At 39.3% G+C, this 10,731-nt stretch overlaps 1 protein-coding gene across 2 annotated transcripts; it reads right to left on the reverse strand.

Annotated features, from left to right (window-relative positions):
* Positions 1–4,843: 4,843 nt before the first annotated feature.
* LOC129835720 (butyrophilin subfamily 1 member A1-like) lies at positions 4,844–9,467 on the reverse strand. Of its 2 annotated transcripts, XM_055901490.1 has the most exons (6): positions 9,269–9,455; positions 8,027–8,120; positions 7,870–7,899; positions 7,030–7,086; positions 6,862–6,888; positions 4,844–6,700 (listed from the first exon to the last, which is right to left on the reverse strand). In XM_055901490.1, the coding sequence occupies exons 2-6, from the start codon at positions 8,028–8,030 to the stop codon at positions 6,174–6,176; spliced, it is 645 nt and encodes a 214-aa protein (XP_055757465.1). In that variant the 5' UTR covers positions 8,031–8,120; positions 9,269–9,455; the 3' UTR covers positions 4,844–6,173. The 2 variants fall into 2 exon arrangements, 1 of the variants encoding a protein (XP_055757465.1); XR_008756487.1 differs by lacking the exon at positions 8,027–8,120 and having other exon boundaries at positions 9,269–9,467.
* Between the last annotated feature and the right edge of the window lie 1,264 nt (positions 9,468–10,731).

The raw sequence follows: 10,731 nt of genomic DNA on the forward strand, positions 1-10,731 counted from the left end.
ATGGAAATGTATGTAAAAACGTATCACTAGGCACTTTAAACAATGCAACTTAATATAATGTTTACATACCCTACATTACTCATCTCATATGTATATGTGTATACTGTACTCTATATCATCTACTGCATCTTGCCATCTTTATGTAATACATGTATCACTAGCCACTTTAAACTATGCCACTTTATGTTTATATACCCTACATTACTCATCTCATATGTATATACTGTACTCTATACCATCTACTGCATCTTGCCTATGCCGTTCTGTACCATCACTCATTCATATATCTTTATGTACATATTCTTTATACCTTTACACTTGTGTGTATAAGGTAGTAGTTGTGGAATTGTTAGGTTAGATTACTCGTTGGTTATTACTGCATTGTCGGAACTAGAAGCACAAGCATTTCGCTACACTCGCATTAACATCTGCTAACCATGTGTATGTGACAAATACAATTTTATTTGATTTTATTTGATTTAATGTTAGTTAAAATGGCTACATGGTGAGCCTATCATTATCTGATGTTTTGGTGTGTCACAACTTCCGCCGAAGTTGGTCCCTCTCCTTGTTCGGGCGGCGTTCGGCGGTCGGCGTCACCGGCCTTCTAGCCATTGCCGATCCACTTTTAATTTTCCATTTGTTTTGTCTTTGTTTTACACACCTGGTTTCAATTCCACAATTACTTGTTAATTATTTAACCCTCTGTTCCCCCATGTTTTTTTGTGAGTGATTGTTTGTATGTATACGGTCCAATATTGTGGGCTAGTTATTTGTGTTGTATTTATTGATTCCTTGAGTAAATTACATTCCTTACTTATTTCTGCTGTCCCGCGCTTGACTCCTCCACACCAGCTACACACAGGCCGATTACATGGTAACTAAACTAAATGCTCTCATTGTATTTCATGGAAAACAGATTTTTCATTAATGACTCAGGGTTGAAAGATGTGTGAAACCGCAATGAATGCGCAAATAAAGGTTCTGAACATAAGATAACGGGCATTACAAGTGTTATCAGTTTAGAGTTTTGTACTTAGACTTTTAAAAATTCACCACATGCTTGAAAATACCACCACTCCAAAACAGCTAGACAGAGTTGAACCACCTCATGCTGCCATTCTGTTTCAACAAACGGATAGCACACTCCTCTTCCTTGACACGGATGTTTTCTGAAGAGAGTGTCAGTAATTATTATTTGACATGTTTGTGTGTGTGCGTGTACTTAAGGGAGAGAGCGAGAGAGAGAGAGAGAGAGAGAGAGAGAGAGAGAGAACTAGATCACCTTTAATTCTTGTGGTGAAACTTGATTCAGTGTTAATGCCCCCTGTGATGTTGCTGAACAGGTGGAACTGCATTTTTGTGGGGCATCAGAAGATCTATACACCCAACCCTTCTGTCTCAACTACTATCCACCTTATCCTGGTGGCCGGATCTGTTTGTGCTTTGACCAACTCTTACGACATTTACTGTCATGTTATCCAGCAGTTGGTTAAGAACCAGCCAATATCCAACCTATGGCATACACTAGTTTATTTTATATATTTTTACAATCATATTTTAAACGTTTTGGGTCCATGCTGGATGACAAAGAAGTTGTTAGGTGGGGTTGTACAGGTCCATGTTGTGCCAACATTGATGTTGGCACAACATGAGCTGACAAGATAAAAATCTGTCGTTCTGCCACTGAACAAGGCAGTAACCCACTGTTCCTTGACCGTCATTGTAAATAAGAGCTGACAAGATAAAAATCTGTCGTTCTGCCACTGAACAAGGCAGTAACCCACTGTTCCTTGACCGTCATTGTAAATAAGAATTTGTTCTTAGCTGACTTGCCTAGTTAAACAAAGGTTAAATAAATATGCAGTTTTGTGTGTGTGTGTGTGTGTGTGTGTGTGTGTGTGTGTGTGTGTGTGTGTGTGTGTGTGTGTGTGTGTGTGTGTGTGTGTGTGTGTGTGTGTGTGTGTGTGTGTATGTAAAGCCATAGTCACACTGCTTTGTGAGTGTGACCCTAATGTGTTTCTGTAACCTTTATTTTTTACAAGTAGTCATACTGAGAACAAGGTCTCTTTATACAGATGAGCCCTGTAATTACAAAGATACCCACATCAAATACAAATATGCAATGCAAATACTGGTAGCCATGTTACTTAACACTCTGTGCTTGCCTACAACCAACAACAAGGAAGAATGCAGCTACTATTGACACATCCTACGCATTTGCTCTGAGTGGAGAAATTGTGCTATTCATCATTGTTGTTATTATTAGTATGTTTGGGACACTTATTGTCAGTCAGGTTATTCAATTCATATTGACCATCCATCCAACCTAGTCTGACATTTAAATAGTTGTTTGATGTCACAGTGGTCAGCATAGGTAGCAGCATACAGTCCTGTATGTAAGATAACTGCATGTAACATACATGTAGACCCAACCTATGGCTTTACTAGGGCTGCACCTGAAATGACACTCTATTCCCTATTTAGTGCACTACTTTGATAGGACTCTGGTTAAAAGTAGTGCGTTGTACAGAGATTTGGGATTTCCACTTACGTTCCAAGAAAATGAGAAATTGTCGCTCAAAAAGAAGGGGGAATAAACAAAGAGTCACTGATAACAACCAAAATGAAACAGGTGTGGTTTTAGTAGAGGTTCTGAAAGAAACTCATGGGAGTGTCCACTGAAAGTTGACTAGCAACAACAGACTTTTGTCACGGAGGGATAAGCAATTGTTTTTGAGGTATTGGCTGAGCTGCCTGAGGCTAACGTTGTTGCTTCCATGCCTCTTGTTTGCAAAACCTGTGCTCAAACGAGTGACTCCCTGAACACATCGACACGTGTCACCGACAAAGTAGTGTTAACAGCCGTGTCACAAAAACACTGGCAGAGCAAATGAAACAACCACTTCTAGATCTCAGAGCGGGTCATGTCACCGCTAGCACACTGCTAATTAGCTAGCCGATGCACATACACATACATATGAAATTCAAATCAAATCAAATTGTATTAGCCACATGCGCTGAATACAACAGGTGTAGACCTTACAGTGAAATGCTTACTTACGAGCCCCTAACAAACAATGCAGTTCCCAAAAAATATGGATAAGAAAAAGAGATAAAAGTAACAAGTAATTAAAGAGCAGCAGTAAAATAACAATAGCGAGACAATATACAGGGGGGGTTACCAATATTTAGTCAATGTGCGGGGGCACTGGTTAGTTGAGGTAGTATGTACATGTGGGTAAAGTTATTAAAGTGACTATGCATAGATGATAACAGAGAGTAGCAGTGGCTTGTCTTATGGCTTGGGGGTAGAAGCTGTTTAGAAGCCTCTTGGACCTAGACTTGGCGCTATGGGACTGCTTGCCGTGCGGGAGCAGAGAGAACAGTTTATGACTAGAGTGGCTGGAGTCAATTTTTTGGGCCTTCCTATATGACCGCCTGGTATAGAGGTTCTGGTTGGCAGGAAGCTTTGCCCCAGTCATGTACTGGGCTGTTCGCACTACCCTCTGTAGTGTCTTGCGGTCGGAGACCGAGCAGTTGCCATACTAGGCAGTGATGCAACCAGCCAGGATGTTCTCGATGGTGCAGCTGTAGAACTTTCTGAGGATCTTAGGACCCATGCCAAATCTTTTCAGTCTCCTATGGGGGAATAGGATTTGTCGTGCCCTCTTCGCGACTGTCTTGGTGTGCTTGGACCATGTTAGTTTGTTGGTGATGTGGACACCAAGGAATGATGTGGACACCACCTCTTTTTCATGTAGTCCACAATCATCTCCTTTGTCTTGATCACGTTTAGGGAGAGATTGTTGTCTTGCACCTTACGGCCAGGTCTCTGACCTCCTCCCTATAGGCTGTTTCGTCATTGTTGGTGATCAGGCCTACCAATGTTGTGTCATCAGGGAGTACAGGAGGGGACTGAGCACTCACCTCTGAAGGGCCCCTGTGTTGAGGATCAGCGTGGCGGATGTGTTGTTAACTACCCTTACCACCGTCAGGGTTAGGAAGTCCAGGATCCAGTTGCAGAGGGAGGTGTTTAGTCCCAGGGTCCTTAGCTTATTGATGAGCTTTGAGGGCACCATGGTTTTGAACGGGACCCAGAGAAGAGAGTTTCAAAAATCCAAATGATTCCAGAGAACGCCTACTGGAGCGTACATTTGGAAAACAAAGTATTGAAAATAGTTGACTGGACTGAAACCTGAGAAGCTGGGAACATTTACTAAGAAACTCTATCCCTTCTTTGGCCCGTTGTTAGGTTGTAAAAAGGAACTCAAAATCGCACCCGTCTGACTAGCGATAACCTTCTCAAGCTGCAAAGTGAACCTGTAAAAGATTACAGTTAACAGGCAAGGCCGTAGCATTGTTTGTTCAGTCTTTGGTTACTACTGCCTGTGATTTTATTAGTACTCTAATACCCCACAACTCTCTGTGGTTTTATTAGTACTATAATACCTCAAAACTCTCTGTGGTTTTATTTGACCATGGGGAAAACAGCTGATGCATAGTGTGCAATGCAGATTATCTTCCAGTTTGACCAATTATTTAGCTTAAGCAATTTCTACTTAGTGAAGATTGAGTTACTTCTATCTATTACTTCTTCTATCCCACACTGATCTGAGCAATGTGCGATGGAACGATTACCCCTTTTAGATGTAACTGTAAAAATCTTCAAAATTCTCTGTTTTGATTCTGTAAATACTCATTACTGTAAAGTCAGACAATATTATCTGCTGTAATGATGTACAGACTAACATATTTTGTTTAGTCATACTAATTTGTCATATTAATGTTTTGTATATTCATATTGTATAGTCATAGTTATTGTCAGATCAGGAGAAACAAGTTCCGAAGAAAAGGGTGTTTTATTCAACCAGCTCAAAAATTAACAGGACACCGGACTACAGCAGTAGCCACGAAACCCCACTCAGACACAGTCCAGGGAAAAACCACCTGTTAAACATGAACTAATGAAAACGAAACCCAAACTCACTGACAGTCAAACGAAAACAATCCCGCACAAAATCCCAAAGGAAATGTCGAGATAAATACCCCCCCTAATTAACCAAAATGAAACCAGGTGAAACACAAAACAGACATAACCAAAAGAAAAGGAAAAAGGATCGGTGGCTGCTAGTAGACCTGCAACGACGACCGCCGAGCGCCGCCCGAACAGGGAGAGGAGCCACCTTCGGTGGAAGTCGTGATAGTTATTTAAAAAAATAAATCATAGAATCGCTTCATATAACAGACTGAATAAACTAAAATGTTGGTAGAAATATCTGTAATGATATGGTCTAACTAGATGTTACACTGGACAAGTAGCTACAGGCGTCACTGGGTCAATATACGTATTGTGTCAAGTATCTGTGTAACGATATTCCTCTTCGTCTGATGAAGAGTAGTCAGGATCGGACCAAAACGCAGCGTGGTAAGTGTCCATGTTAAATTTATTTAACTCAGAACACTAAATAACAAAAACAACAAAAAGACGAACGAAACCGAAACAGTTCTGTCTGGTGCAGACACAAAGACAGAAAACAACAACCCACAAAACACAGGTGGGATGAGGCTACCTAAGTATGGTTCTCAATCAGAGACAACTATAGACAGCTGCCTCTGATTGGGAACCATACCAGGCCAAACACATAGAAATACAAAACATAGAACAACATAGAACACCAGACATAGAATGCCCACCCCAACTCACGCCCTGACCAACCAAAATAGAGACATAAAAAGGATCTCTAAGGTCAGGGCTTGACAATCTGGCTAACCAGATTCCATTGTTGGTCATTGTTTAGATAATCAAGGTTTATGTGATGGATGATTACCAAACTTGTCAAAACAACTACATACAAGCCATTAGAAGGTAGTTGTTTCTCTCTATCCTAGTCATCAATAGATCTACAACCAGATACCAAATAAGAACTTGTATTTTTCACAAATCAACAAAAATGCATGTTTACTGTCACACACAATACACTACTGAAATAATGAATGTCTAATATATTAATAAAGAAGATGAAACACAACGTTGATGCCTGGTTTGATGACAGCAAAGGATCATATGAATTAATCCACAATTCTTTATATTACTTAATCGAAAAGGATTCACATAGCTTTATACCACAATAAGCTATTGACAAGTAGAGTATGTGATGAATTATGTTTTTCTATGTTGCCGAGATGGGCAAAATTGTGATTGCATATGCATCGTTGTTCCAGGGTGAGAAAAGTGGGCGGACATCATCCTGATAACTTGGTCCATTAATAAATGAGTAGAGGTGTGAACCTTCTTCTGCACTAAAGAAAGTCACCTTCCTTTCCTGATAATCCAGATAGATACCAACTTTATCTGGAATACCTTTGTCAAGAACACATTCTTCATCCTCCATGGCTTTAAGTCTTTGCCCATTGGATAGTCTGATTACCCAGAATCCATTAGTTGGAGTGAAAGCCAACGGCCCCTTCCTGTGAGCCGTTGCCTTGGCAACGCCAAGCACCCAGTCATCCTTCTCCTTCACATTTACCTCCCAGTAACTCTTCAAAGGACTGCCCATTTTGCCCAACACAAAAGGCTCTTCATTAAAACAGTTCTCAATGTTAATGTTTCTCTGCTGTGATTCATTAGTCCACTGTAGTGATTTCCCATCTATCTTCAGCTTAGGGTGAGCTGTGTCCACATCCAGAGTAACATCCACTGTGGAGAATAGGAAAACAAAATTTTATTTACTTACTATTTTCATTGTAATTTCATCTTCAGTAATTTAAAGATTAGTTATATAGGGCCGATAAAATATTTTATTTTAGTAAGTATTTTAATTTAGTTGAAAAACAGATTCTGTTGGCAGAGCCCATTACCTTCATGTGAGCGTGCTTGATTTATATCTGGTGAAATATATATATAATAAAAAAAGAAGAATTAAAAAAAAGAGAAATTCTATGTATCACATTTCATATTAATATTTTCTGAAATTATATTGTATTTAAAAGAGATGCATTACCGAATTCATGTAGTATATTCCTCACCTTTTTTAGGAGTTTCTGTCTGTAAAGGGATTTCTTGCTCTGCATTTGAGTCATAACCTTCATATCAACAAAACAATGGAATTCTCCTTAAGTAATTTAAATAAACATTCTTCCTCTGAATTTTTTTGTCAGATCCTATAACTGCACATGCTTTCCATCAATGTCATGTTTGTGTTGTTAATTAGATAACAAATGTTAGGTTATAACATCAAACACTAAAATATGAAGTCCTTAAGAATCAGAGATCATGTATTTAAATCCATCCAACTCATGATTGGCTTATTTTTGTAACGGCTGATTTCCTCCTCTTTGTCTGAAGAGGTGTAGCAGGGATCGGACCAAAATGCAGCGTGATGATAATCCATATTTAAATTAGGATATTTAAACGATGAACAAAAACAACAAACTGACAGAAGGAACCGAAAACGCTACAGTCCTGAACATGGGAACACAGAACAGATGAACACACGAACAGGAACAATCACCCACAAACAAACAGTGAAAACAGGCTACCTTAATATGGTTCCCAATCAGAGCCAATGACAAACACCTGCCTCTGATTGAGAACCATATTAGGCCAAACAACAAACCCAACATAGAAACACAAAACATAGAATGCCCACCCAACTCACGTCCTGACCAACTAAACAAAGACTAAACAAAGGAAATAAGGTCAGGAACGTGACAATTTTGTAATAATGATCCACTAAAAGTATTTACATTAAGAGATTAAAAGCTGTACTGTATAAAGTAATATAGTGTTGAATAATACATTTTCTTCTTTTGAAAGACAAATAAACTCCATTATCTATAAATGCAAAGAGAAGAAAACAAACTTACTCTGTTCTTCTGGTTTTGATCCAAAACATCCTGTAAAAAAAAGAAACCGTTTTTGACCCAGTGGTATATGTATTATAGTTGTAATCAATATAGTAGTCAGGGGTAAATTCATGTATTTAGGGTATTGATTTAGGTTTGTATCCTCGAGCAGCTCTACCCATGGTGATGGTGGCTAAATGGTAATAGCTAACAGTCAAATAGTCCCAGAACAACTCTGTGTCTTGTCCTTCTCCAATACTCAGCCACGGCACCTATAAAGAAATGATCAACCTTATTTCACGTCTGCTAGGCCTGATTCACATTGCTAACAAAAATGAAGAGACAAGTGTAAAGGAATCATGATTCCACAAAAACTATGGAAAATGGCTTGAGTACGGAGGAAGGCAAACTTTAACTTAATTTTTTAATTGGTGAAAGTAACTTGCAATGCCTGTGGTCAGTCTCAAACGCAGAACTGTCATTGTGTTACCACCAAAAGAAGTTGGTGATGCTGAACGGTTTTGTGATACGTTCAATTCTGTGGTATTAAGTACATTCATAACTGTTTTATAGCACCTCAAATTAATGTCACTTTATTTAAAGTGTCTGTGCACACTCCATAACGGCATGTGACATGGTTATGACACCCATCATTCCAGTAATAATGTGACACAGAGTTTGGTAAATTAAATAACGCCGTATTACAACATCTGGTACGTAGACACTTATGTAGCATGTAATAACATATGAAATAAGTTGTCATGCAGACTGTGTAATAGCAGTTGTTATTAAAAGGTGACATAAGCGCATATGACAACAGGATGAACAGTCCTTTATAACACCCATTGTAACTTATAAAATCTTCTGTCCTTACTCATAACAATTTAAAACTACTCATTACAGTTTATGACAAATGTTACAATGTGTTATATAGCTGTTGTAAAGGCTTTTCTGAATGTATCAATAAGGACACCTACAGTAAACTGTTACCTTTGGGACTCATTGGATCAAGCACTAAAACGCATTTGGTATCAGGTAGTTACCAATTGGGTACAATTATTTGAAGTAAGTACCAGAAAGTACCCATTGATACCATATAATGTCCTAGCAAATGTGTAATTTATATACTGTAAAATAAAGTACTACCCATATCACTTCCTACTGTGCTAGTTCAATTCTAGAGACATTTCAAGAAGAATTACATTCTAAAAGTGATTAGTTAGCTTTACAAAGGCAGTACTTCAGTTATCCTGTTGAAGGGGTTCTGTTTCAGGGTTATTTCAAGTTGTCTCATATCAAAAGGATTATTGTTTAACTCACTAGTATAAAAGTTAAACGATACAGTAATAAAACAATAATGCTGAATGAATCAAAGAAGATTGATTTCAGGACATTATGGTGAATCTTTTCAGACACTTACCTTGTGTATAAATTAATGTCCTGTTATGTTGTATGTGTACCACTTATAGTCTCAAATATGATTCATACCAAGTACCCATTTACCAAATTGCTTATGCTAAATGCTAGAGAGTGGCCATAATTACGAGAACAGAAAGAAGTGATAATGAGACAGCATGCTCCAGCTCCTTTGGTTAATGTGTAATCAGTCAGTTGAACCTTCCAGCAAGTATCACGTAAGGAAACTGGGAGGGTCCAGGTTTTATCAAGACATCAATATCTTATTGGCTTCCTCATTACAGTACTTTGTAGGAAGCTGCCCCTCCCCATGGCCAGTTAAGTTACTGCAAGCATTATATTTACCAGGGGTTCCCAAACTTTCTTCTCCCACGACCCCATTATGATACAGTGGGGCAAAAAAGTATTTAGTCAGCCACCAATTGTGCAAGTTCTCCCACTTAAGAAGATGAGAGAGGCCTGTACTTTTCAGCATAGGTACACTTTAACTATGACAGACAAAATGAGAAAAAAAATCCAGAAAATCACATTGTAGGATTTTTAATGAATTTATTTGCAAATTATGGTGGAAAATAAGTATTTGGTCAATAACAAAAGTTTCTCTCAATACTTTGTTATATACCCTTTGTTGGCAATGATAGAGGTCAAACGTTTTCTGTAAGTCGTCACAAGGTTTTCACACACTGTTGCTGGTATTTTGGCCCATTCCTCCATGCAGATCTCCTCTAGAGCAGTGATGTTTTGGGGCTCTTGCTGGGCAACACGGACTTTCAACTCCCTCCAAAGATTTTCTATGGGGTTGAGATCTGGAGACTGGCTAGACCACTCCAGGACCTTGAAATGCTTCTTACGAAGCCACTCCTTCGTTGCCCGGGCGGTGTGTTTGGGATCATTGTCATGCTGAAAGACCCAGCCACGTTTCATCTTCAATGCCCTTGCTGATGGAAGGAGGATTTCACTCAAAATCTCATGATACATGGCCCCATTCATTCTTTCCTTTACACGGATCAGTCGTCCTGGTCAATTTGCAGAAAAACAGCCCCAAAGCAGGATGTTTCCACCCCCATGCTTCACAGCAGGTATGGTGTTCTTTGGATGCAACTCAGCAATCTTTGTCATCCAAACACGACGAGTTGAGTTTTTACCAAAAAGTTATATTTTGGTTTCATCTGACCATATGACCTTCTCCCAATCTTCTTCTGGATCATCCAAATGCTCTCTAGCAAACTTCAGACGGGCCTGGACATGTACTGGCTTAAGCAGGGGGACACGTCTGGCACGGCAGGATTTGAGTCCCTGGCGGCGTAGTGTGTTACTGATGGTAGGCTTTGTTACTTTGGTCCCAGCTCTCTGCAGGTCATTCACTAGGTCCCCCCGTGTGGTTCTGGGATTTTTGCTCACCGTTCTTGTGATCATTTTGACCCCACGGGGTGAGATCTTGCGTGGAGCCCCAGATCGAGGGAGATT

This window comes from Salvelinus fontinalis, chromosome 36, assembly GCF_029448725.1.
Source record: "Salvelinus fontinalis isolate EN_2023a chromosome 36, ASM2944872v1, whole genome shotgun sequence".
NCBI classification, from domain to species: domain Eukaryota; kingdom Metazoa; phylum Chordata; class Actinopteri; order Salmoniformes; family Salmonidae; genus Salvelinus; species Salvelinus fontinalis.